Genomic DNA, 25,905 nt, shown 5'->3' with positions numbered 1-25,905 from the left:
TCACGACAGTTGAACACCGTGACAGACTTTTGCACATCGCTGTGTATTACTTGATATTGATCTTTCGATATATTCTAAGAGCTCAGAATCATCATTCAAACTTTTGTATTCCTTACAATATGCCATCACAAATAATAGACCTTCCTCCTCCAGCCGATATCGAGAGTCATAGAGAAATTAGAGAGGAGGGGTTTGACACAACTGCAGCCGAAGATCAAAAGGTGGATTTGACGCAACCAAGACAAGACGCATTCGGAGATGAAGAATTTGCAGAGGTCAGATACAAAGTGCTGAAGTGGTGGTATGGGCATATCCCTGCATTCGCCCCTGAGTCTCGAGCGAAACACTTACTCCTTACGCAGGCAATGCGGCCTTCTTCTAGTAGCAGAAACGATATCCCTTGGTGTACTTTCGCTACCCCGAGCCGTAGCAGGGCTAGGCCTTGCTCCTGCTATAGTGATCTTGCTTAGTTTGGGCTTGTTAGCCTCCTACACAGGCTACGTTATTGGCCAGTTCAAATGGAGATATCCTCATATAACCAGTATGGCCGATGCTGGGGAGGTATTGATGGGGCCGTTTGGTCGAGAGTTGTTCTTCGTTGGTCAGATTCTTTTTCTGATCTTCTTGATGGGAAGCCACATATTGACATTCACGGTCGCTCTCAACACCCTCACCAACCACGCTACGTGCTCCATTGCTTTTGGAATCACGGGATTTGCCGTGTCGCTTTTCCTATCATTGCCGCGGACAATGAAAAATATGTCGTGGCTATCGTTGGCCTGTGAGTAATTAGATGTCGAATGGCCCATCTCGATGCTAACTTTAGTAGCGTTCATCAGCATCCTCAGCGCAGTCATTATTTCCATGGTTGCCGTTGCCATCCAGCACCCCGGAGCAGTCGCGAAGGCTACGGTTGAGACAAACCTGGTCAATGGATTTACCTCTGCCCTGAACATCGCTTTATCATACGGTATGTTGAATTGTTGATCTGCAAGACATGATCTAACATCCCGTAGCCAGCCACAATGCGTTTTTCAGTGTCATCGCGGAGTTGAAGGAGCCCAGAGACTTCCCGAAGGCTCTCACATTGCTTCAATGTATCGATATTTCCATATATCTTGTCGCAGCGATCGTGATATACACCTATGCTGGGGACAGCGTTGCCTCTCCAGCGCTGGGATCACTTTCGCCGTTGCTCTCGAAGATCGCATATGGGATTGCACTACCAACTGTAAGATTCCTTCCTCTCTCTGCGGTCTGAATGGAATGTTAATCGAAATCCACAGATCATCATTGCAGGTGTCATTAATGGCCACATAGCCTGCAAATCAATTTATACCCGGGTGTTCGCGGGCACTGACCGGATGCAGAAGCGAGACTTCGTTGCAATCGGATCTTGGATTGGCATTGCGGTTGGCCTGTGGATTATTGCATGGATTATTGCGTCTGCTATCCCGGTGTTCAGTAACCTTCTTAGCTTGATGGTAAGACAACCCCTCTAGATATCTCTTACTGAGTAGCTCTAAGATTCTAACGATGATTAGACTGCCCTTTTTGCTAGTTGGTTTAGTTTCGGTGTTCCCGGTGCCTTCTGGCTGTTCATGAATAAGGGCCTGTGGTTCGCCTCTTGGAGAAAGACTGTCTTGACCTTGCTTAACATGTTCTGTATACTGATTGGGGTTATTATGGTAAGTAACCTCCGATCTCTTTCGATTTGCGTCAGATCTAACGAGAATAGTGCGCCCTTGGTTTGTATTCGTCTGGAAAGGCCATCCACGACGACCCTAGTAGCGCCAGCTTTTCATGTGATAATAATGCGTGAATAAGATAAACTCCAGCAAATGACTGAAAAAGTTGCACTATCAGTCAAATTAGTGTCATGAACGTGTATTGAATGCTGGTTACGGATTATTCTATACGGTTTAGCCGCGGACATTGAGGACTTGGCGATGAAGAGTTTGGTTGTATATAGACTGCTTATACTTTTATGTGATTCTATCCAAACTTACCAAGAGATGGCTTGAACGCAGTTAGCGACTCCACAAGATTGCTTCCTATGTCAAAATCTGCATCTGACACCGGGCACCGGTCCTCAAAACCCCATTACTCCGTAACCAATCTATCTAGACCACGTAGGCAGTATGCATACACTATGGAAATCTCAACGGAATCTGACCGAGACATTGAGTAATGACCTCAGCTATTTGTGTGATCTTCAAATACCTCTAGGTAGACATCAATGACTTGCAGATATCAATGAAATTTACTCGGCACCAATGTTCGATCGCACCGGCCAATCGGGATCTCCTGCCTAGTTCGTTTCCTCTTCGGGATTTCTGGGTGTCTTATCTCGGTTCGGGCCGACGTACTGGCACCGAGAATGCCGAATCAATGTTCCGTAGGTACATCTCGTATGGACTATTCCATAGGTTTTTTTTTTTGTTTTTTCAACTATGTTGTTGGCTCACGGCTTTGGGTGCCTGCTTACCCTCGTTGGCAATTATGTTAAGGCTATCTAATGTCTGCTAGAAGAACTCGGGGGAGCAGTAGAAGAGTCTTAGCAAAGGGGCCGCTCGGCATCTCGAGTCATACCTTCCAACTATCAATTTCTCTTTTGGGAATGAATTTCCGACGTACGCACTGCCATGCCTTTCGCGAGCTGTACAATACCGTTCAGCTTGCTTATCCCAAGTATGGCAAGGCTGAGCAGCAAAGATCGCTTGCAGTGATCAAGTTGCTGAGTGTGCGCAAAGATTAGAAGCGTGGGTGGCAAACCTTTGCACCAGAAGCCCAATATACAACGGTCGACTCGGTGAAGGCAACAAAAGCTGATGGTATCCTACACGTTCAACGGCCATCTGTTAGAATGGTTTATTTGGCTCTCGTTGGGGCATTGTACCGACCACATGCACAGCCTTCAAACGCGGACCTACGGGAGTTGCCAACAAGATATTTATTTCCCTCCGTCGTTTCTGGAGTCTGCAGTTGGCAGAGTTCTGTCATTTTATCAAGCAAAATCATTCCAACCGCTAAATTAACAAAGCTATATGGGCCGAGATATACATAGGGACTCGCCACTGCCGTTAGTCAGTGGTCTTGTCCAACTTATACCCGATCAGCCAGTGATGCGACAGAAAATGCCGAGTCACCTTTCTCCGGCCCCAGCCCGAATAGTGTTCTGGGCACAGGATCTGGGACAGGTTATGACAACTTCATGGTGATTGACGTCAATTCGGAGCTTACTTTGAGCCAGAAGATGGATCTACCTAGCTCCCGCCTGGTACAGGTCCACAAAGAGCTTTTGTAAATAAGGAACCATTAGGATTTTGCTTATCCCGATCCCCTGCAACTTCCCGATGGCAGCCATCGTCCATGTCACGCAGTTTTGAGCCGGCTGGGCATCTTTGTCCGGAAGCGGAAGAGATGCTAGATGGGTCTCAATCTCGTCATACGAAACGTCATTCGGGACTTTGCCTATCATGACCATTCCCAGGATACCTGCGTTGCGTTCTAGGTCGTCGTTTGGGTTGTGACGAAACCGCCAGTCATTCTGCGAGTTGAGATTTGTTCGGCTATTTGAGTCGAGGATAATACTGTCTGTTACGTCGTAGGCATGGCAGTCTGCGCCGGTTGAGACTTTAGGACTGATGAGGATTCCCCAGTGGAATGCGGCGTAGCCCAGTTGCGTTCTATTTGCCCCGAGGGAGAGCGCACCGCGAGAATGAAGGGATACCCAGACTTGGCGTTTATTGCGCATGATTAGAAAGGAAATTATAAAATGTGTGAAGATTATAAGGACTCTTGATGATGATATGGCAAGGTGACAGAGGTAGACGATATGGGGTTAGAATTCTAATTAGGCGCCTAACTGGACATTTGCGGGGTACTTTCACGATCAAGAGCGAGCTCGAGAGATTCTGACACCCTAGACTGAGTCGTCTTGAGCAATCAATTCCAAAACACTTATAGTAAGCTGATATTCATTTCATCACTAACAACTTCCACACGCAGCCGAGGTCGTCTTGACCACATCCCTCGAATCGTGTCCTTATCCAAGCCTGCTGATGCTGCCACGGCAAACACGCCCGATACCAAGCATACCTCCTGTCTTGCGTTTCGCTCAGACCTATTCAGGTTTAGATGGTGCTTTATCGAGGGTATCAGTGTTCGCGACGACATAAGATTCGTGTTTGGATCCGCCCTCAACGCGAAACTCTCGCTCTGGACTTCTATTTGTGTATCAATCGCTGCCAGTTCTGTTTCAGGTTTCAAGTCGACAACTGCACTTGCGCCGGCAGACGAAATCAATAGACAACCTTCCGCGCCCGTGACTGAAGCTGACCGTACCTCTGGAGTGATGAAGCCACCGGCTGGTGTCTCCGCGCCGAGAGCAAACCCACTATCAACAATGTGAATATTGTCAATCCACGGGGTCTCCTGATATGTGACCCTGTGGATTCTAGCATGCCAGCCGGGAAAGGCATCGACCAGTGGAACTAATACCGATGTGATGTACAGATCAAGGTACTTCCACGGTCGCCATTCACTGGCTAGGGCTTGTATGATTTGTTCTTGCTGGAAGGCACCGTTGACTTTCACGTCTATCAACCTTTCGTTGTATGGTTCTGATCTCATCTTCCAACTCTCACTGTCGTCGTGGCTCGCACATATCGTGCTATCGGGGGCCAGCTGTTCGAGCAGAAACCCGGCTGGTACACTGAACCCGAAAGCAGACGAATATGCAAATTTTCCATACTTGGCTTCTCGCCCTTTATGTGCTTTCCGGGACATTTGACCAGACGACAGGAGGAAATGGTGCTCTGGCGCATTGCACAGAATGTGTCTTGGAGGCCAGGCGACTTGAACCGGGTTCGGTGGCTGTGGAGAGGGGGACCAAAGAGCCAGCGGATGGGGTAGCTCTGGGACAGTCCAGAAAATATGACTCTTTGGAAGCATGAGAACCGTGAATGTTTTCAAGCACCAATAGACTGATTGCGGGGAGTTATATGCCTCGCTCAGGTACATGTTCGGGTAGGTGAACCCGATATTGAGTGTTCCATCTAAGTTGAAGATCTCCGTGTGCTTGGCCCACCAACGCAAATGGCGTAAGAGCATCCCCTTGATGACACCAATACTACCAGAAGTTGCTGATAAATGAACATCTGCACATGCCATAGCGGACCAGAAGGCGGCAAATGCAAAGCGATACGTCATGCTGCGACCGAATGGAATCGCGGCACCTACTCAAAATGATTAGCTTTCCACATTGCTAAATTTTAGAATAATTAACCAGCCATACCGTCATTGTCGAAGTACCTCCAGAAAATACTGCCAAACTCTTGCGCTTGACGACGGTACTCCTCGCATCTTGTGGGATCCTCATCGCCGACGAATCGGACGTACAAGAGCTGGGCAAATTGAATCGCAAAACTCCCAGAATAGTAGTCCGCCTGCTTGCGCTCGTCACCCCACAGGCCGTCGCTGGACCACCCTTCTCCAATTTTAAAGGAGTCGAGTGTTCTGAAGTCTGCGTCAATTTGATGCTGGACATCATCACGCGACACCCCTAGTACTTTCACGAGCGCGATGTTCACAAATATGCGGAACCACAGCCAATTGTTCTGTGGCATGCGTCGGGAATTGATCTGTCTGAGCCAGTTTGCGAGGTTTTCTTTTGCTCTCTCACTCATCGGCCCTAGAAACGCATTCCCATTACTTAGAAGCGCAAATGCTATCGACTCCATTTCTACCATTCTCTGATCAACGTCCTCTAATTCGCCCCAGTATTCCGGTGATTCAGGATCAGTGCCAGTCACCAAACCTTGAATCCATGATTCGAGATGGGCGCTATTCTCGATCTCTTCGTTTAGGAGCAGCGGAACCACCCATAAGGGACGAGCGAATCCTTCCAACTGTGCTGCGACATCATCAAACCCTGCAGCTGTTGCGACTGGGAGCTTTATCCTTGCCTTTCCCTTACTTTTGTATGGTTCAAGTGCGCAAATGATGGATGTGGCGGCTCGAACAAGATCTGGACGTGATCGGACTGAATTGTCGGAGAAACCATCCAGTGGCGGCATGGTGGCGCGAATGTGTCCCAGTCATGCGTTTATTCATGCGATGGGATGCCAAATTAGATACGTGATGGCATGCGCAAAACGAGAGAGCCCCTCGAAGCTTATGGATTGCCCTCCACACTTTCTCCGCTTTTCTGGGCCAGGGTCGGGTGATTCGGTCCCGAATGACCTTCCAAGGCGCTAGTGCCGTTGTTCGCAGGCCGGGGTAAAGAGCTCGGACAGCGGAGGATTGGCGTCGGATCTGTCGGAAGCATAGTATCCAAAACAGTACATGATCGAACAGTGAATGATGAGACAGTATTGCATTCGATAATATTCGTGGGTGCCTATTTCCGGGGCTTCTGAGGGCCCCGAATAAGTAAGGCGCATCTTGCCTATGTATCCAATGGGCGTATGCTGGTTTCAAGAACTACACATACCTCCATCCATCCGAAAAGCATCTTAAAATCCACGATGATTGCAGCTTCGCGCACCCCGAGTATATCATCCTCCTCGGAGTACTTGGCGCTGACGCCCAAGGACAAATTATCGGAAAGTGATACATCTTTGTCTGATATTGAAGAGGCCGCATTTCAGGGTCACCCGAAACCCGTTCTTCATTCGAACATACCAGAGCTGTTTTCTCAAAATATTGTCGCAAAGATCATTAGCACTGCATCAAGAGCCTTTGAGGATCCCCATGTTTTCGACATAGACACGGGAAAGATTCTCGGATTCCCAGAAACTGTCCCCCAGGATGGACCGACCGCAGGCCAGTACGAGTTCCGTGAGCCCGATTTCTGGACGTGTGGCTTTTTCCCTGGATCTTTGTTCGCGATGTTGGAACGATCTATCAAGCATCCACAGCTGATGTCACTCCAGCCATCTGCCCTCTGCCCTGGGGTAGACAAGGTCCGCAGCAAACTTCGTTTTCTGTCCAAAGTATGGGCCACTCCCCTTCACGACATGGCCTTTCGAACAGATACGCACGATATTGGATTTATCGTGATGCCTGCTTTGAAGCGAGAGTGGGAACTCACAGGGAACGAGAAAAGCCTTCAATCAATAGTGCAAGCTGCTTGCAGTCTGGCTACCCGATACGTACCATCTGCGGGTGCTATTCGCAGCTGGGACTGTTTGATCAAGAAAGAGATCACTGTCACCGACATGAGTGACAACTTACTAGTCATCATTGACAGTCTCTGCAACCTCGACCTGCTTTATTACGCCTCTGCTCATACCGGAGACAATACCCTGGCGGACATGGCGACAGCGCATGCACGCACCCTATTACACACCCATCTCCGTCCCGAGGCTGTGCAAGGAAGGGGCTATAAAGGGCAACTCTACTCAACATGCCATGTAGCCAATATCGAACCCTCTTCTGGGGCGCTGAAGTGGCGATGGACAGCACAAGGTTTTAACAATCAGTCGACCTGGGCTCGCGGGCAGTCCTGGGCCATCCTTGGCTACGCTCAGACCTACACGTGGACTAAAGATGCCACATTTCTGGACGCGGCATGCGGAGCTGCGGAGTATTTTCTCCATAGATTAGAAACGGCACCCTCCTGCGTGGAGGTCGAAACGGACAGGAGTCTCCCCGGCGAACCAACGCGAAAAATAGGTCGGCACGTTCCACTTTGGGACTTTGATGCTCCAGTAGATGTCGTGGATCCGCTGCGAGACTCGTCAGCAGGTGTTATTGCTGCGAATGGCTTGCTCATTCTATCCCAATCACTCACGGGTGTCAACCGGGAGGCTCTCGCTCGACATTTCCTCGACGCAGCCATTGCTATCGTCCGCGATACGATCGATCTCTCGTTGGCTGAAACGGCGCACTTTGTTGGCGACAACGAGCTCAGTGTTGAAGATTACATTCAAGGCTCCAACTTCGCGGCGATATTGAAACATGGAACGGCAAATAACAACGAGAATGCGCGACGACGCTACCAGAATCACGGTTTGGTTTATGGAGACTATTATCTGATAGAATTCGGTAACCGGCTACTTGATTTGGGATTCGTATAGCTTCGACAAAGGGTCGCGCTAGAGGTATGCCGCCTATTCAATAGATACTGCTCTGGATGACGCACTTGTGAGATCGGTTTCTTGCTCAATGTACGTTAGCCACGTGTTGGGGAGAAATGGATTGGTCATCCTGAAGAATTTAAATTTGTATTTTGGAAAATAGATAACACCTCCGATAGAAGATGAGTTGGTTTCATGGCAACGACTGTTACCAGAGCTGTCTTGTGCCACTATAGATATTTTCACATGAGGTGACACTCGATAGTATCCTAATATCGATAGAATTTGTAAGCCATTCTGATGAAGGTGACGGGTAGAAAAGGGACTGGGTGTTGAGATATGTGTAGAAATGACGGAGCTTCCTGGGCGCGTCTACATTCAAAATACACAGGTCACGTGTGTCAAGCGTTCATTATCCTAGGTTATTCTCGTCGTTCGAGAGTAGATATATCATACATAAAGCTCAATTAATCACCATCTTCGCGCCTCAAATTCAGGTCCAAAAATCCCATCGTTGAAACTGATGACTCGGTCTAAGTCGGTGAACTGCTGACCTAGCAACATCTGCGATATTGCCATCGGATCATCACCATCTCCACCCTGTTCGAGCGCATTTGTCATGTGCAGAGCAAAAGTATTAGGACCGATGCTTGCCGCTACCTGGGGTGGCATATCTGGAACGTGCGTTGAGATATTCCCCTCTCCACCTCTTGCTGGTACCGGACCTGACGGCACATGTCCATCGGTTGGAAGGCCGATGGTGCTTGTATCGGAGAAATGCTGCACAGAAACCCTTCTAGTGTTACCAGTTCCAAATGGAGTGTTGCTTGGCGATCGGACATCTGTCGTCGAATGTACTATTTCGGTGGTATATCCAGACGGATTGATGTAGAAGGAATCATCCTGAGTGAATCGCCTGTGCAGCTCACTTAGTGTTCCAGAATACTTGGCAAAGAGGCTATGATGCTGCAATTCAGTGGTTCCATATGTTCCTGTCCAACGATAGGACATGATATCAAGGCTGCTAATTAGCGTCCAGAACTCGGACGCAACGGTGGTGCCTGCTGGGCTATGCTGCCAGGACAATAGCAACGCTCTAGCCGCGATGAAAACACAAAATGCAAACTGGCTACTCAGCGGACAGTTTTCTGCTGAACTCTTCAGATATTGGTTCGTTATGGAGGCAACTTCGATTGCCGCCGTTTGACATGTATCCACGCTGCAGAGACTAGGGAGTCGATTCTTGAAGGGCCACGACGGTAGGGGAAATGCGATCGGCTGATGAAGTAGAATCATGGATGCATTGTGAGTCAAATGGGCCAACGTCAGGTTCGGATCCATTCTTGAGGAAGTCTGCTGCGTTACGTTCATTGCCCACTTTTGGGGGAGAAGCATCTTCCAGTGTACGAGCCGAAGGTCAAGCTCTTTGAATCGAGTAAGCCAGGCACCAAATGCCTTCTGATCATGCATATTGACCTTTTGTCGAAGGAAGTAGCTCGTTACCCGACTCAGAGACTCGGTTGCTTCGATACAATAAGCATATGCTCCGACCGTGGTCATGTCAACTGCCGCAGTCGCTCCCCCCGGCGATGTAGCCGTCTCAGACGCGGCCTCCCCTTCTGTTTCTGCGGCTGCCCTACCGGGCATTGGGTGTGAAGGTAGAAATGCGATCGGATTCCCAATGCGACCGGCCGATCTATCCCAGATCCCTATATAGGGCGTCACAACGGGATCCTCTTTACGCCATGTAATGCCATCACACGGTAGACGACGGTGTACATCGTCGGACGTAAGACTGGTGTTCCACCCCATACTGACTGAACAGAAGCGATCAAGGGCAAAAATGCTCCAAAACAGTCGTCGTCGTTCTTCCGCCTCCGTCCAGTTCTTTGGCCGGGACAACGAATTATATGGCTGGGTGAACGACGACTGCGTGGGTTCATCGTGCTCAACCGTCAGCTGGAGGTACTCGACCATGCGCGATAGGCAACCGACAAGTGGCCACGCATGCGCAGTCCTTCCATTCCCGATCTGCATCTGTAAGCGTCTATTCTTGCCCGTTAAAAGTCTATGGAAGCGCCTACGTCATTGTATGCAATAATGACCAAGGCCTGTAAGGCCTCAACTGATGACTGCTTCATAGCTTGAGCGACTATCCAATCTCTGACATCCTCCTGCGATACTGCGTCGGGCTGTGTTTCAGAGTAGCGGGATGCGGCAAGAAAAACGGCGTGTATGACGAGTCGGAGCTTATCCCTCTCATCATCATCATCGAGCCTCCTCCGGAAGCGAGCTTCGTGGATAATCGGTATCCAAGGATGAACATGATGAAAGTACGATTCGATAGTGGCGTTGATGATGGTTTCCTCGGGCAAAGGTGGAACACTGATGGCCGTGAAAGCTTGATTAGGATCGGTATCGTCATTAATCCTACGTCGTTTCGCCGGGCCTCCAGTGTCATCTCGGGTAACAATCCGTCGAGTCGACCGCTTACTCAGAGATTGGAGACTTGTTGCAAGAGATGACAGGATGGCATTGACATTTGAATCGCTATCTTGGTACGGCTCCTCGGCTTCCAGGCTTTCCAGTTTGGCTTGATGTCTTTCGATCGAACGTTCTAGGCCATCTAGGAGCAGATTTCAGTCAGCGCAGAGCTTGACAAGCAGCACATGCCACTCGAATCTCAATAGAAGCCGGGTAAAAACAACTCATCACAGCCGCAACTCCCAGGAAAACATGGTGCCCTAGACTGGATTCGGGCATTACTACTCACCAAGTCTTCGGTGTAGATTATCCAATGCCCCGGCCTTCATGCCAGGTTTGGCACGTTTCGCCTCATACAAACATTCATAGGCCGACTTGCGACAATGCTGACAGGTGGGTAGCTCTCTAGAGCACCGAAGTTTGCGTCTTCGGCAAGGGTTACATGCATGGCCCACTTCCGGAGCTTGAGAAGAATTGTCCGGGTTGTCGGCTAGACCGGACGATTCTTGGTCGTTGTATTGCTCCATAGCCGGGGCCGATTATTCATGTGGGAGATGCCAAATTTCGGGGTGAAGAAGAAGCAAGTCGGAGGGAGTTGCTGGCTTGTCCCGCGACTTTTCTTCCTGCGACTGGCATGAGATCCTCCGAAAACCCGAGCCTCCCCGCAGTTTCCCTCGCCCCACGGGGTCGAACGGTTGCGTGGAGTAGATGAAAATAAACATCGATAGAGTTTAAACCTTTTAACGGCTATATCAGTCTACCAAAAATTGATACTAGCGATAGCTCATCAAGTGCAATCTCTGCTTGAAAGTAGTAATAGAATTGTCTAGGGGCTCACGAGTCACAATTTTATCTCTCTGGCTTCAATACGAACGGTAAGAACTTGTTAGTACTTGAGAGTTGTAAACTTTACTATTCTCATGACACATAAATGTATGTCGATTATACCATTAGCTTCTTACCCTGTCCATGGAAATATCATGGAAGTTTGGGATGCATGAGGTCGAGTACCTTTGTTTACCAGTCCTCCTTATACAGAGCACAGCCTGTAACCTCTTCATGCTCGACTATAGCCATCTATCAACTGATCTTTGGTCATAACTAATATGATCATCGCAGATGGTTTTGCCCGTATTTAGTATGACTAGCCTGAGTGGCGATGAGCGATCAGGCCATTTACAGGAGGCCTCTCATGAGCCTTTCCTAGGCTCTTTAAAGAATATATTTTTCTTCCATAAAACTTCACAATTCCAAGACAACGCCCCGCCCCAACGCCGCATGCTAATGTTATTGATGAGTCTTCAGTATCTGACAATCTATTGATTGAGCTGCTAATATGTGATAATTCTCACGCTCGAACGACCGGACCTAGTCAAACACGTTGTGAACCCCCTTCGACGCTCGGAGGGAAGATCGCCCGGACTTCCACACCCAATCCTCCGAGCGGGTCCACTGCTCCGAGCTCCCCGCATTCTCGAGCTTTGAGGCTTCGGGCATGGGGAAGCCAGTTTAGCGTCATCAACACGGTCTTGGCGAATAGCCTTTATAGAAATGATCAGAGTGTATCAAGTAGTAGATATAGCGAGAATGCCCCAGGCAGATCCTTCCTGATCCACAACTCTGCCAGTCACCGACATTCAATCTCACGGGTTGCTCTCGCTCGGTGACAAGTGACCGCCAGAATGACGGGCAGTGCGGTGAAAGACAGGGTTAATGAGGATCAGGTCGCGCGTGAAGACTCTTTGAATTCCCCGAAGGAGTTGGAAGACGAAAACAAAACCCCCGCTGCTAGCTCGTCCACAAATAAACCGAAACCCCGATCGTTGTGGGTCGCCTGGCTGTACCTCTTCGATTGGTATCCGAGTCATTATTCGAAAGAGGAGAGGAGGCTTCTTCGAAAGCTGGATTATGTTCTGTTGCCGCTGTGCTGTCTGGCCTGTAAGTTTGGAAATAAGGTATGAGTGTATGGGCGCTGACTGCCTAGATTTCATCAAATGGTTGGACCAAGTCAACATTAACAATGCATATTCGTCGGGTATGAAGGAGGATTTGGCGCTCAATGGCAATCAGTAAGTCATCAGGAGTATCTCTTGTTGTCGTTTGACTAACACACAGCTAGATACTCCCTATTCGGCACCTTCTACAACATCGGTTACCTGCTTTTCGAAATCCCGTCTATGATGATTATCTCCCGTCCGAAACTCGCTAGATACTTCCTCCCCGCAACAGAAGTCTCTTGGTCGGTCCTCACCTTTATTCAGTGCCGTCTCCGCAATGAGCACGATATCTACGGTCTCCGATTCCTCCTCGGTGTGCTTGAAACGCCAGTATCCTCCGGAACCATGTACATTCTGTCTTCCTGGTACCGCGGCGACGAGATGTTCAAGCGCGCCGGCGTCTGGTACGTCTCGAGTAACCTGGGATCTTTTATGGGAGGATATCTCCAGGCTGCGGCGCACGAGAGGCTCGACGGCGTGCACGGCATGGCGGGCTGGCGATGGCTTTTCATCATCGACGGATGTATCAGTCTTCCTATCGCCTTGGGCAGTTTCTTCTTCTTCCCGGGCCTACCATCCAGTCCCAAGGTCTGGTGGCTGACCGACGCTGATCACAAGTTATGTGTTGCACGGATGCGCGACGAGGGGGTCAAGGACAGTCGGAAGATTGGGAAAAGGATGCTGAAGCGTGTTTTTACGCACTGGCATTTCTATGTTGCGGTTTTCACATATATCTTGTGCGCCATCCACCCGTTGATCAAAATCGCAAGGTATCTAACTTCCCTGCAGTTTCCAATGCACTTCTTATGTCGCCGGCCAAATGATCCTGTGGTTGAAAGACAGCGCAGACAAGTACGGCACTTGGACTGTCTCGGAGATCAACATGATTCCGACCGGCGTGCAATGTGTTTCGATCGTTGTGGGTATTCTCGCAACCTCGCTCGTCATGGTTTATCCGTTCTGGGCGGTGATGTCTGTGGTGGCAGCCGTCTTGTTGTTTGCCAATCTCTGCCTGCTGGTGTGGGATATTCCAATTGGACTACACTGTAAGTTTCTTCTCGTTAACGTGTAATAGCTCAACGATACTGACTCGGACACAGTCACGGCATACTACCTCCTCGGATTCACATCCTGCGTGACACCGATATTATTTCCGTGGGTAAATATGGTCATGAAAGATGATTCCGAGGCCCGAGCGTTTACCTCTGGTGCAATGGTGAGGCCGATGGCTCTTTACATCATGATAATCATTTACTAACTCATAATTCTAGATGACGTGTGGCTGGATTTTCTTCAGCTTCTACCCGATCACTGTCTTCCCTGTCGTTGAAGGTAAGGCTATTCTCCCCTCTATATTCCCTCAATTTCTGGAATGGAGCGTCACTGACACATATATTGTAAATTTAAAGCTCCCAAGTGGCGAAAAGGCTTCATCGTCAACACCATCTTCGTCGTCATGTGGTGGAGTATCTTCATGTTCGGACAGTACCTTTGGCGGCGAGACGTCAAATTGGGAAGGACGTATGTTTCCCGCGACGCTGATGAAATTGAGAATACAAAACTGGGAGGAAAGGAAGACCTAGAGAGTAAGTCAGGCGGGGTGGAGCATATTGAGCTATCAGATGATAAGAGGAGACGAGAGGATGAATAGTGAAATGGGCTAAGTTAACGTTGAAAGAACTTCGAGGAAAGTGAAGAAAGGGTCGAGGTAGTCATTTGATCTATGCCCAACCAAGAGATAATGACATTGATATTATGATTATGATCTTAATCATGGCTCGCTCACGGAAGGTTGGAGCAAATATGGTGGAGTGTTATAACAGGATAGGTACCACGTTCGAACGTAAAAGAGAGAACTAAAGCCACCAACGCTAGCGAAGGAAAAGGCCCACCGAGACACAAATGAGAATTTCTACAGCTTCACTCCCCGATCAATCTCCTTTTGACTGTCTTCCCGCAAGACCTTTTTCAAAATCTTCCCGCTCGCATTCTTCGGAATTGCATCAACAAATTTCACCCCGCCAGTCAACGCTTTATACCTCGCCAATCTCTCCTCCAAATAATCCCTCACCTGCACCTTTGTCAACTTCTCGCCCTCAGCCCCCGGTCGCTTCACTACATATGCCCTCGGCAGCTCCGTGTCCGGCGCCACCCCCCGCAGCCCGATCACGGCCGCGTCGACGATGAGCGGATGGGTCAACAGCACGGCTTCTAGCTCGGGCGGCGCAACCTGGAACCCGCGCACTTTGATCAGCTCTTTTTTGCGGTCGACGATGTACCACTTGAGCGTGCGCTGGTCACAATACGCGATATCGCCCGTGTGGAACCACCCGTCGGAGTCGAAGGATTCGGCGTTTGCGGCGTCGTTGTTGAAATAGCCCGGTGTGACTGTTGGGCCGCGGACACAAAGTTCGCCCCGGACGTTAAATGCGGAGATATTTTCGTTTTTGTCGTTCACCAGCCTGGACAATTTATTATTAGCTTCATAGGCAGGTCATTGAACGGGATACAACCAAGCAAAATGGAAGAAGGGGAGAACGAACTTCGCTTCTAGATTCGCCACCAATCGTCCGACACTACCCCCGTCGTCGTTCTCCGGATACTTGAACACCGTCGCCACACAGCAAGTCTCGGTCATGCCCCAAACCTGCGTGAACGGCGCGCCCTCCGACATCAGGGCCTGGAACTTGGCCTGAGCCACCTTATCCAGCGGCGCGGCACCACAGGCGGCTGATTTCAGCGATTTGAGATACGGACGCTCGCGGGACATGGGGTTCATGATGATTGAGAGGGCAATAGGCGGCACGATGGCCAGATCGGTGATTTTGTGCTTCTCGACTGCGCGAAGGAATTCTCCTAGTTCGAACCGACGCATGATATATGTCGGTTGGCCGGCCTTGAGAGTGCTGAAGTGAACCGAGGGCACGGCTGCGGCGTGGAAGATAGGAACTGCGACGACGCGGGAGATCTTGATTTTATTAGCTCTGAAGGGTCATGGCGGTCACCAGAAGGGCAGAGAATGAGCGAGCGAGCGGGAGAGAGATGGGCTACCTGATGCGGTTTCTGATTCACTACAAATACAGCCTCGTGTTGCGCGATCAGATTCCGATGCGTGATAGTCACGGCCTTCGGTAGGCCGGTCGTCCCACTACTGAACAATCGGGCGGCTGTCGTCTCGGTGCAGACCTTTTCATCGTCAAATGATACCCAGTCCGCCTCACCGGCCTCGAAGAATTCCGTCCATGACCGGAACCCCTCCGGGATGGGCTGATCGCGGGGATTGAACACGCGTACGTTCTGGTCGGGAATCCGCGACCCTTTGATGGCGGTTTGAACGGCGCCGACAAGCTCCGGCTCCGAGATCACAAATCGCACCTCTGCCGTTTTGAAATGATGCGATAACTCGAGAGGCGTGTAAGAGGGGTTCGTGCCGGTGAAGATACCCCCTGCGCCGATGATGGCCAGGACAAACATGCAATAGTAAATCTGTCATGAGGTTAGCATACTGTCGCTTCACAGGGATGTCAGATATATCGAAGGAGGATATACATCATTGAACGAATTGATTGCAACGCAATCACCCTTCTTGACACCCCATGCGCGCAGGCCCGCGATCAATTGACGGATGATAACATGAGCCTGGTTATACGAGATTGAGCGCGACGTATCGTGCACGTCCACGTACATCTGCGTGGACGGTCAGTCAGTGCGGCCGCAACCACAAAATCACGGACGGGATACCACACCGGCTGGTCATGATTATAATTGGGGTCGGAGAAGATGTAGGAGAGGAGGTCGGTCAACGGGATTGGGTGTCGAATTAGTGGTTCGAATATCATCGTGGATATGACCGGGAGGAGTCAGGGATTGAATGAAGATATCTTGAACGAGCCGCCGAGATAACAGAGACATGGATGGATGGATGAATGAATGAATCAATGAATAAATAAATATAAGAGAAACGACATTCCACCAGCGACATTCAAACCCCGCTCGTCCGATGATCCACGGCTGCTCGGAACTCGGTCGCGGTGGCTGCTGGCCGCATCTTGGCAGGAATCTAGGGCTGATCACCCCTTTGGCGTGGGGCTTGTGAAGCTAGGGGCCCACCGAATAGTCAATGATCGTTGAGACTGAGAAGGCTGGCGGGTACTGGATGACCTGTCAAAAACCTAACCCTAGGTATTAATGCATTAATTCGTATTCTATCAACTAAGCGATGGTCCCTAAATAAACGCATGCAATGCCATGCAATATAATGCAAGCCGCCCCGAGGCGACACTGAAGAAATCACTTTTTTACACGCTAAATGGAACTGCCGACATGCAGAATGATCTATCGCCGATTACAGCCGAACTTGAAAGCGTGGATGTGTCCGAATCGCGGCCCCATACCGCCAGAAGAGGAGCGGACAGACGCACATGGCCAACGCAATAAAAGCCAACAATGAGTTGCCCCATCCCAGTCCCAACGCATCATACATCGACGGTCCTGCAAGAGGCAAGACAGCGCCGACGAGCGACCGCAGGGCAGTGTTGGCAGCCGTCACGGATGCCGCGTACCGCAAGTACGAGTCGACCAGGTATGTGTTGGCCGACATAAACACGGACATTAAGCCGAGTGCGAAGACCCCCGTGCCGAGGATCGGTACGATCCAGTGTGTTTGTGCTTTGGCGGACCAACCGTACCAGAACAATCCGATGGGAATGGCCCAGCAGCCGACGAGCATGGGTGGGAGACGAGACTCGGGCGTGAAACAACCTCGCGCGGTGTGTGCGACAGCGATGCGATTCGAAACGATGCCGCAGATGATCAGACCGAGGACGCTCCCGATGCCAAATCCCAAGTATGAGAGTCCAGCAACGCCCGGTGAAAATCCATACGTGTTCTCGAAAATGGGGGTAATGGTCGTGAACATCAGGTACAGGTAGCCGTACGTGACAGAGGCGAACATGGCGAGCATGAAGACGATCGGGGAGCGGAATAGAAGCTTCATTGGCCGGGCCATAGCGGACAAGAATAGATCAGGAGTAAGTCGACCCTTGTAATGGATGCTGTGGAGTTTTTCGTTCCCCGTTTCTTTGCGCAGACGAGCCGCCTTGCGTTCCAGCACGACGGGCGCATATGACTCGCGATAGCAAATCATACATGCGATAGTCATGACTCCGGTCTGTTCGGTCAGTACATATCATTCAGCGTCTCCTGATCATAAGAAGAGATACTAACAGCGATAGCAATGACCCAAAACACCCACCGCCATCCCTCCGCTTCGGCCAGAAACCCTCCCGCAACAGGCCCGATTACCGGCCCCATAATGGGACCCAACGCCCAGATCGCCATGATTCCGGCTCGTTTCTCTTTGGGAACCATGTCTGCCACCGTTCCCGATCCGATAGTTAGAGGGCACACTCCTGCGATGCCAGCCAACAGACGGAAGACCATCAACTGCGGCAAGGATTGGGCGACGGCACAGGCGATAGTGAAGATCAGGAATAACACATTGCATGCATGGTACAACGGCACTCTGCCGTACAGCTCCGACAGAGGCGCGATCAGAAACGGCCCGACCATGTATCCCAGGATGTAAATTGAGACGACAAACGATGCTAGCATGGTATCGGTAGACTTGAATTCGCGCATCACGTCCGCTACGCCAGGGGCGAACATGGATGAGGCGAGAGGACTGCGCCAATGAGCACAATTTCCGAAATTTTGACATATTCAAGGGATGAACTTACGTGATGAAAGTGTTAAAGGCCATCAGCACTAACTGACGCATCTTCTTCCATCGCGGCCAGTTGAAGGGGTTCTCCTCATCCTCGGGCCCATCCCAGTCGACCTGATCTGCATCGGCAGCATTTCCCCTCACCGAACCGTACTGCGCCTTGTTCTGCGACGGAAGGGTCTGCTCCTCGTCGGACGCAGAGACGACCTCGCTGCCCTTTTCCAAATCCTTGACTTCTGCCATGGCAATGAACCGGACGTTCAATCAGCACCAAATCAGTTCCTGCGAAATCGAATTTAACCGGACTGACGAACGCGGAGAATATATACACGCCGATCGACCAAACTTAGGGCAAGCGACCCAGGAATGACCGGCTCGGGTAGGCAGACCGTCCAATCAGACCGTGTGCCCGGATCCACTTCCCTCGGTCGGCGAAGATTTTTATGCCGACTTGTGCTCGCCTTATGCGCAACTTGGGGTTTATGCGCCCCCCTGACTTTGGTAGCGTGGGGTCCTTTTATAATTAGAGCAGCCTTGGACTTGCGCGACGCACCTGTTTGAGCTCCTTTTAATTTCTCGAGCTGCTAGAGGATATTTCTCTGGACCTTGAATCTCAGCGACCACTATTGGGGAATTGCCCTCTTACCTGTTTCACTACCTAGCGGCGCCACTGGCAATTTGCCGAATGCAGGAATGGTGCTCATTGGGTTTGTGGAGGATGTGCAACGCTTCTCGATAGAGTAAGCGAGAGAAGTTCTGAACACGTCTAGGGCATTCGTCAGCTCGCAAATGCTGCATTGATGCAAGAACCTTGCCTCCACTGTCATCTGTACGACAGTTGATCATGGAAGCGTACGGCTTGCCTCGAGTCAGCCCTTATCCGCACGCAACTCCGTATTGCACTGAGCGAAGGCCCATTGGGTGATCTGACGTTCATTTAAACCTGGTTGTTGTGGGTGTCAAATGGAACATGGGGGGCAAGTGCAGTTCCCTCGATCTCAGTCTCGCAATGCTCTATTGATCTGTCGTGTAACGATTGATGGCCATTGCCGTTGTTTCTCATCGGGTACGATTTGAAGATCATACCATTGCTGGCATGTCCTGCTAGATAATTCTACGGTGGTGCAGTTCTTTATTGCGGCGCCAACTTGTCATTTGGTCCGCTTATGACCAGTAAGGGGCAGTGAAGCCAGATTTTTAAGGCACCAAGATGCCACACTGAATACTCACACCATCATCATTACGAGATACCAAGGAAGAGAATCAGAACATCTATCAAGACAGAAAACACGCTTAGCCGACATAAAACAGATTCTCCTAACCAAACCACCTGCGCAAGAAACCCTTCTTGTCTGGGATCTCGGTCTCAACCACGCCGATCTGTAAACGCTCTTTATACCGAGCCAAGAGCGACTGGCGATGATTTTCGTGGAATATTCTCGAGGCATCTTGGCCACCGAACTTGCGCAGGACTGGGTAAAGATTAACGGTAAACTCCCTACAAAACGCGTTGGAAATCATACTTCTATCACCACCAGGATGCTCTGCTTGGAAGTTTGTCAAGTCGTACACCTCTTTGTCAATGACCACCCATAGGTCAGTGGACCGGCTATGGCGTGCGACATCTTCGCGAGTCTGAACGGTTATCGTACGCTTGGGTGATTCTGACTGCAACATTGTTATGATTGAGCCTTGCCTATTACCTGACTTGGCCGAGGCATTTATATACCTGTCATTGTTCACTACGACGGATTGAGACTGAGCGGATCTCGGCCTCCGAGCTGCCGCTTGTGTGGCTTTTGGCTGACATCTGATAGATCTTTGCAGTTGTCACTTGACACCAATCTTAGCCTGTGGCCATACATGTAATCAAATCACAGCCCATTCAAAAGACCTGACAAGCTATCGCTATCCCCAAGACTCTCGATATTTCGCCATACAGACCCATTTCCGCCACCCAAGCCCTGCAACGTATCCATCAATACGCCCACGATCGGCACTCGCGCCGTTAATGTCAGATTGTTCAGCACGCGCTCAAAGTACGGGATCCGCTGTCCATCATATACTGTCTTATTTCCCTGGGCCGAGAGTTCTATTTCGCCTTTCAATATGGCCTCTCGCTGTGCTGCCACTATTTTCGAAAGGTTTTGCAAGATAGTACGAATATCGAGTCGGCCACTTAACGCAACTGTATTGTTGCCGGGTTTGAGGATGACGTTTTGAATCAGCGCTTCTCCTAGTAGTAGGTCCTGGCTTTTGAGATTGAGAGTTACGTTTCCCTGGGGTATATAAGTTTTGTTATTCGTTTCAGATGGTGGAAAATCGTACCAGAGCAAATGTGACGACTGAGTGGTTCGGGAGAACAGCTTCACCCCGAAGATTCGTACCGTCCGCTTCGGCCGGAAGAAGTAGTCGGGCAGAGTCAATACTGAATCCACTGAGCTGGTCCAGTCCTGCAGACCATTAGTGGGCTAGTTATGGGCTAACCGGGGAACACTCACCGTCCAACTCTACATCCTTATCCAGAGTCAAGTCCGCCTTCAGTGCGCCGAGATGGGCCGTAGTAGATCCCTTCGCTGACAGTTTGAAACGCTTGGAGTATACGGCCTGTGTCAAAGCCTCAACCCATTCGTCTTCGTTCTCGACGATCGTGTCATGTTGGGTGACCTCCATCTTTGTGTGCCCTTTCAAGTTATAACCCAGTAGGTCTACACTGAGGTAAGGGAGGATAGGCTTCACCGCACGGTTGAACAATCGCAGTGTGAGAGGGTCCGTTCGAACAGATAGCCCAGCGGGGATATCTAGGGCAGTGTTCAGGGAGAATGTAAATCGGTCGGGCTTTGGGTCGAGAATCTCTGCACTGTAGACAGGTAGATCAGTGTCGTTTACTATTCTTTGTGCGATGGCTGGGATAATGACGAGAAAACTTTTTCGCATATTAGTAGTTTCTCTCTCCTCGGAGAAGAAATCCATTTGTGCTTACAGAATAGGCAGGAAAATTGCTAGGAATATAATCGCCGCCAGGAGATAGCAGCACCAGAATCGTCGAAAATGCCGCTTTGCCTGTTGTCGCTTGCCAAGTTTTTCTGTATCATGAACGGCCTCGACATGCTCAGAACTGCCATCCACGAACTTCTTGGTTTTCTCGACGTCTTTGCTCTTAGCGCTTGGGTCCATATCGCCCCTATTGGCGCCGAGAACATGTTTATGAGATGATCGGTATGCATCGCCAACAGGCATTGTGAGAAGTCTGTATAGAACGAAGATACCATAAACGAGGCTCATTGTGACATCTCCGGACTTTTATCTACGCAGTGCAGTATGCTTCCGCATGACTTCTTCCCCTGTGCAGGGACTAGGGGTGCGCAATGTTTACTGCATTGGGATCAACGCAAGGGGATCGATCTTCTTCAACCCCGCTACCACCCCTCGATTGCCAACACGACCCAATCGGCATGGTACTCTTTCACAATGTATGCTTTGGCTTGCCTTGCGCCGTTCCTGCGGTCCGCGGCTTGGAAAGATAGCTTCACATCTGATCCCGCCAGGCCGGTGAATATGATTGTGGCGTGCTACACAAAACCATGTATACTTATATAGCATGATGGAGGTTGTACGACCATGCGGCAAGGACAAATTTCCCGTCTACCAGTTAATCTACGCCCACTGTTTTACCATGTCGTCATCAGAATCAGAGAAACCTTCTCCTGTTTACCTCGAGAACCCCCAGTACATCCAAAAGGTCGTACAGGAAGGTCTCCTCCTCGGTGGTGGCGCTGCCGCCATCCTCCTCCAAGTCGCCATGCCCGGGGTCGGTAAGGGGGTGGACAATCACAGTAACTTCTCCTACCGGCCCCTGGACCGTCTCCGTACCACAATGACTTTCGTCTATTGCATGGCATTCGGCACCCCGGACGAAAAACGCACCGTCATCGACATGGTGCATCGCGCTCATGCTCCTGTCAAGGGAGCGGACTACGATGCCAACGACACCCAGCTTCAGGTCTGGGTTGCTGCGACACTGTATGCCGTCGGAACCGACATGTACGAGCAGATATTTGGTCCGATGGACGAGGTTACGGCAGAGCGGTTATATCGCGAGTACGCCGTTCTGGCCGTTTCGCTACGCGTCAAGCCGGAGGAATGGCCTGAAAGTCGGAAGGCGTTTTGGGAGTACTGGGATGAGCAGGTAGAAACAATGGAGGTTACGGACAATGCGAAAAGCGTGGCGAAAGATCTACTCTTCAACAATAAGTTGCCGATGCATTTTCGCGTCCTCATGCCTTGGATCCGGCTTATTACGGCGGAGCTGCTTCCCCCGCGCATTCGAGAGGCGTATGGACTGAAGACTACCAAAATGCGAAAAGGCGCGTACCGAATGACAGTGGGCTTTACGAAAGCGACGTATCCCTGCTTGCCCAAGTTCGTGCGCACCTATCCGAAGCGGTACTACATGAAGGACATGCGGCGGAGACTGCAGAATAAGATGTGACGAGGTGGCACAGACAGGGTGCCGGATAGGCTGGATTTTCTTGAGTGTGGTATCTACGTGATGATATTGTTTAGAATGTGATTCGTTCTGTGGCCTCATCCCCAGCTTTTCATGCTCCACTACCGAGGGACCGCGGGAGCCAAGCTTCCTGCGATAGCGGGGTATGGCGATCAGACCTCTCAACGTCGTAATATGGATTGGCTTTATGCTCAGGCCCAGTCGCTATGCGAGTTCCGACATGTTACCCTCGCCACAGTATCGTGAACAGTGAATGGACTTGGCAGTCGTGCAGTTCGAGTCAGAAATTCTGATTCAGAAGCCAAGCCCTAGCCCGAATGGGCTCCCCCCTCTTGGTCTCGTAGATCGTTTCCCCAGCTTGTGACGATCAGACCCATTATGCGGATTAATGCTGTCGAACTTGGCATTATGGTTAGCTGGCCTCGTCACGAGCTGTGTGCTTAGAAGTTTGAGTTCATCTCTAGCTGTTCTTCCCCGCATCACATTCATTCGTTCTGTCTGCCGTCACTTCAGTTGCGATTCTCGATCTATAGGCTTTCTTTCTGCAAAAGGTGAACTCAAGCGTCGATGTTGAGACGCACAAGAAGAGCACCGAAGGCGTGCTCATGGTGTCACCATCGCAAAGTCCGATGTGATGCCTCCATTCGCGGATGTCCTTGCACGCGATGTCGACAGGACGGGCGTCCCGAATGTGTGCTTCGGGGCAAGCTACCGCGGAAGTATGTGATCCACTGTAACTGATATCGAGCCGCGCTCATTTCATCCAGCTTCAGGGGGTTTGCGGTCACGTCTTTCGATGATTCCCCTTCTCTCGGCATGGACCCTGCGTGTCGAACGATCCCCGCCGGACACGTTATCTTCTCATCCTATCCATTTCTCCAGTTTCGTGGCCAGGACTCCCTGGACAAAGACGATTTGGCGTATCTAGCTGCCAAAGGGTGTCTGAGTGTTCCTGACAAGACGCTGATTGATGATTTCCTTCGAGGATACTTTCTGCACATTCATCCATACGTGCCTGTTCTCGACGAAGCTGAAGTCTGGGATCTGTATGGGCTGCTGGACGAGGATGATGACTCCAGAACAATATCACTTTTTGTGTTCCAGGCGATTCTTTTCGCTAGTTGTCCGTATGTTTCGAGGGACACGATTCAAAAATGTGGCTTCGAGGACAAGAGGAGCGCAAGGAACGAGTTTTACAAAAGGGCCAAAGTAAGTCGAGTATGTCTTTTAGCTGATTGGAAGCTAAGTCTCGTAGATATTTTTCGATCTCAAGGCAGACGACAGGCCTTTGATACAGGCCCAAGGCGCAACCCTTCTGTCACTTCATACCTCGGCAGATGAGCCCCAAGCAGGGAGCCTGTGGTTGACCCGCGCGATCCAAGCTGCGATGATTGTCAGGTGCAAACCTGGGCCCTCCGAGGATGTAGAGGCTTCTGTCAAGAAGCGGCTCTGGTGGTCTATCATCCTCCGCGACCGAAGCCTGTGTCTTGGCCTCCGACGTCGCCCGCAAATCACCTCTGTCGACTGTGGAATGGGAGTCGAGCCTCTTGAGGAGGAAGACTTCGCGGAAGAGATCCGAAAATCTCAAGTATACAGTCCAAGTACAAAGCGGTTATTGTTCAAAGCGCTCCAAGAACAATGCCGCTTGGCGGCACTATTGACAGAAATGGTATCCGTTGTGTTCGCCTCGCATGGGCTATCCGCGCCTCTTCTCTCGCTCGATGAATTCAAAGAGTCTTTGGAGAAGATTCGTCGAATGAAAGAGTCCTTGCAACAGTGGGAGATATGTTCGAGGATGTCCAGCTGGATGAAGGGGGACCTGCCAGACCCGGTTACCCTTTTTGTTAAGTTCACTCTTATGTATTTTCAGTATGTGCCCCTCCTATCCAGTGGACAGCGAGTTAATACGGGACAGAACTGCACGAGTAGACCTCGCTCATTACGAGGCACTTCTCGTCGAAAACCACATTGCCTTTGCTGGGCAGGACTATATCTCCCAGCTTGTGGAGATAGGCACCACACTCCAAGAGGCCATGAGCGATCTCACAACCATAATGGAGTATTTCAGTCGCGAAGGTCGAGCGCAGAGTCTCCCACTGAGCGTGTCAGTCATCCGAGCCACACTGCCCATTCTGCCTCATCTAATATTCGTGTTTAGACTCGCATACGTAGCGATGCCCCTCGTCCTCACCGCGATCGACCTCAAGCTCTCCTCCTCATCGACAGAACTGAACTCTAGACGCCGCCGTCTCGATGTGCTCGGAGAAATCGTTCGCCACTCAGGACACTCCTATGATGTGACCGATTTTGTCAGCACGGGCACCAATCATATCCTTCAGCTAGCGTACATCACAGCGCAGCATCTCTTCCTCCGGTGGGACCGCGACTCGACTTCTCCTTCGTCGACGCAGTCCTCGGCTAGATTCGGGAGCGGAGATGACGAAGCTGTAGAAGTGCAACCGCAGCCGTATGTGGCTCGCAGAGCGAAGGATTGGTACGATGCTTTCTTACAGTGTCCGCGCGCATATCTCCTGATCTCCACCTCCGTGGATTATAGCCTTTCAGTTGGGCGCCTGCCAGGAGATGGCTGCCTTCCGGAATTGGTCAGGTGTATTCCGCCCATTGGAGTGGGGATCCGTTTACCCTGGACGATCGATGTGAGGGACACTGGGACGAGGCGTCTCGCCAAGACTGTAACGCCGTCCGGTACAGGGGCAGAGCATGGCCATGAGCGCCGAGACCAGGCATCTCGGCCTATCGCCCGGCCGAATGACTGTGGGGACGAGGATCAGGTGAACCTGGATTATTTCCACATGGACGCCATATCGATCCGCTCTTCGAGTCCTACTGGTGATGTCTTTCCTGTCCTCGGGGGTTCAACGGGTTCAACAAGATCAGATGAGCGGGAGGTTACGCAAGACGAAGCTGTTCCAGGATTCGACGCAGATCTAGACCTTGATTTAAACGAATGGCAGTTGGGAAACCCAGAGGACCTATTCGACCCCCTCATCACGTCCATGGTACAGGACTATCTTAGCGGCGGGGGCAGTCCAGGGACAGATGGGGAGATTGTTGTTATCGACCGCTAAGCCGTTGGTACCTTTA

General features: G+C 50.6%; 12 protein-coding genes across 12 annotated transcripts; 5 read left to right on the top strand and 7 right to left on the bottom strand.

Moving 5' to 3' along the window:
• Positions 1–543: 543 nt before the first annotated feature.
• Positions 544–1,822, top strand: LDX57_002898 (uncharacterized protein; the record flags this gene model as incomplete). The annotated part of the gene is made up of 6 exons (XM_046084544.1): positions 544–781; positions 830–970; positions 1,017–1,231; positions 1,287–1,484; positions 1,545–1,688; positions 1,739–1,822. 6 exons carry the CDS (start codon positions 544–546, stop codon positions 1,820–1,822), a joined length of 1,020 nt encoding a protein of 339 aa, XP_045940507.1.
• Positions 1,823–3,262: 1,440 nt separating this feature from the next.
• Positions 3,263–3,757, bottom strand: LDX57_002897 (uncharacterized protein; the record flags this gene model as incomplete). The annotated part of the gene is made up of 1 exon (XM_046084543.1): positions 3,263–3,757. The coding sequence occupies one exon, from the start codon at positions 3,755–3,757 to the stop codon at positions 3,263–3,265; it is 495 nt and encodes a 164-aa protein (XP_045940506.1).
• Positions 3,758–3,963: 206 nt separating this feature from the next.
• On the bottom strand, positions 3,964–6,080 carry LDX57_002896 (glycoside hydrolase family 154 protein; the record flags this gene model as incomplete). Its single annotated transcript, XM_046084542.1, has 2 exons — positions 3,964–5,240; positions 5,300–6,080. 2 exons carry the CDS (start codon positions 6,078–6,080, stop codon positions 3,964–3,966), a joined length of 2,058 nt encoding a protein of 685 aa, XP_045940505.1.
• A 450-nt stretch (positions 6,081–6,530) lies between these two features.
• LDX57_002895 (uncharacterized protein) lies at positions 6,531–8,084 on the top strand (the record flags this gene model as incomplete). Its single annotated transcript, XM_046084541.1, has 1 exon — positions 6,531–8,084. The coding sequence occupies one exon, from the start codon at positions 6,531–6,533 to the stop codon at positions 8,082–8,084; it is 1,554 nt and encodes a 517-aa protein (XP_045940504.1).
• Positions 8,085–8,555: 471 nt separating this feature from the next.
• Positions 8,556–11,095, bottom strand: LDX57_002894 (Zn(II)2Cys6 transcription factor; the record flags this gene model as incomplete). Its single annotated transcript, XM_046084540.1, has 3 exons — positions 8,556–10,115; positions 10,169–10,710; positions 10,858–11,095. The coding sequence occupies 3 exons, from the start codon at positions 11,093–11,095 to the stop codon at positions 8,556–8,558; spliced, it is 2,340 nt and encodes a 779-aa protein (XP_045940503.1).
• Positions 11,096–12,250: 1,155 nt separating this feature from the next.
• On the top strand, positions 12,251–14,216 carry LDX57_002893 (uncharacterized protein; the record flags this gene model as incomplete). The annotated part of the gene is made up of 7 exons (XM_046084539.1): positions 12,251–12,506; positions 12,553–12,637; positions 12,688–13,302; positions 13,355–13,611; positions 13,666–13,781; positions 13,837–13,897; positions 13,975–14,216. 7 exons carry the CDS (start codon positions 12,251–12,253, stop codon positions 14,214–14,216), a joined length of 1,632 nt encoding a protein of 543 aa, XP_045940502.1.
• Positions 14,217–14,477: 261 nt separating this feature from the next.
• Positions 14,478–16,404, bottom strand: LDX57_002892 (acyl--CoA ligase; the record flags this gene model as incomplete). Its single annotated transcript, XM_046084538.1, has 5 exons — positions 14,478–15,027; positions 15,109–15,533; positions 15,617–16,051; positions 16,115–16,252; positions 16,312–16,404. 5 exons carry the CDS (start codon positions 16,402–16,404, stop codon positions 14,478–14,480), a joined length of 1,641 nt encoding a protein of 546 aa, XP_045940501.1.
• A 506-nt stretch (positions 16,405–16,910) lies between these two features.
• Positions 16,911–18,561, bottom strand: LDX57_002891 (MFS transporter; the record flags this gene model as incomplete). The annotated part of the gene is made up of 3 exons (XM_046084537.1): positions 18,304–18,561; positions 17,792–18,248; positions 16,911–17,735 (listed from the first exon to the last, which is right to left on the bottom strand). The coding sequence occupies exons 1-3, from the start codon at positions 18,531–18,533 to the stop codon at positions 16,911–16,913; spliced, it is 1,512 nt and encodes a 503-aa protein (XP_045940500.1). The 5' UTR covers positions 18,534–18,561.
• Positions 18,562–19,607: 1,046 nt separating this feature from the next.
• On the bottom strand, positions 19,608–19,967 carry LDX57_002890 (cytochrome b5-like heme/steroid binding domain-containing protein; the record flags this gene model as incomplete). Its single annotated transcript, XM_046084536.1, has 2 exons — positions 19,608–19,762; positions 19,814–19,967. 2 exons carry the CDS (start codon positions 19,965–19,967, stop codon positions 19,608–19,610), a joined length of 309 nt encoding a protein of 102 aa, XP_045940499.1.
• A 197-nt stretch (positions 19,968–20,164) lies between these two features.
• Positions 20,165–21,867, bottom strand: LDX57_002889 (DUF3712 domain-containing protein; the record flags this gene model as incomplete). The annotated part of the gene is made up of 4 exons (XM_046084535.1): positions 21,274–21,867; positions 20,792–21,216; positions 20,619–20,743; positions 20,165–20,569 (listed from the first exon to the last, which is right to left on the bottom strand). The coding sequence occupies exons 1-4, from the start codon at positions 21,573–21,575 to the stop codon at positions 20,165–20,167; spliced, it is 1,257 nt and encodes a 418-aa protein (XP_045940498.1). The 5' UTR covers positions 21,576–21,867.
• A 24-nt stretch (positions 21,868–21,891) lies between these two features.
• LDX57_002888 (oxygenase MpaB family protein) lies at positions 21,892–22,782 on the top strand (the record flags this gene model as incomplete). The annotated part of the gene is made up of 1 exon (XM_046084534.1): positions 21,892–22,782. One exon carries the CDS (start codon positions 21,892–21,894, stop codon positions 22,780–22,782), a length of 891 nt encoding a protein of 296 aa, XP_045940497.1.
• An 834-nt stretch (positions 22,783–23,616) lies between these two features.
• On the top strand, positions 23,617–25,889 carry LDX57_002887 (fungal specific transcription factor domain-containing protein; the record flags this gene model as incomplete). Its single annotated transcript, XM_046084533.1, has 4 exons — positions 23,617–24,009; positions 24,056–24,669; positions 24,716–24,904; positions 24,959–25,889. The coding sequence occupies 4 exons, from the start codon at positions 23,617–23,619 to the stop codon at positions 25,887–25,889; spliced, it is 2,127 nt and encodes a 708-aa protein (XP_045940496.1).
• Between the last annotated feature and the right edge of the window lie 16 nt (positions 25,890–25,905).

Source organism: Aspergillus melleus (genome assembly GCF_016097325.1).
Source record: "Aspergillus melleus strain CBS 546.65 chromosome Unknown contig2, whole genome shotgun sequence".
NCBI lineage: Eukaryota > Fungi > Ascomycota > Eurotiomycetes > Eurotiales > Aspergillaceae > Aspergillus > Aspergillus melleus.
The sequence above is the reverse complement of the archived record's forward strand: the minus strand, read 5'-3'. Positions and strand labels throughout refer to the sequence as shown.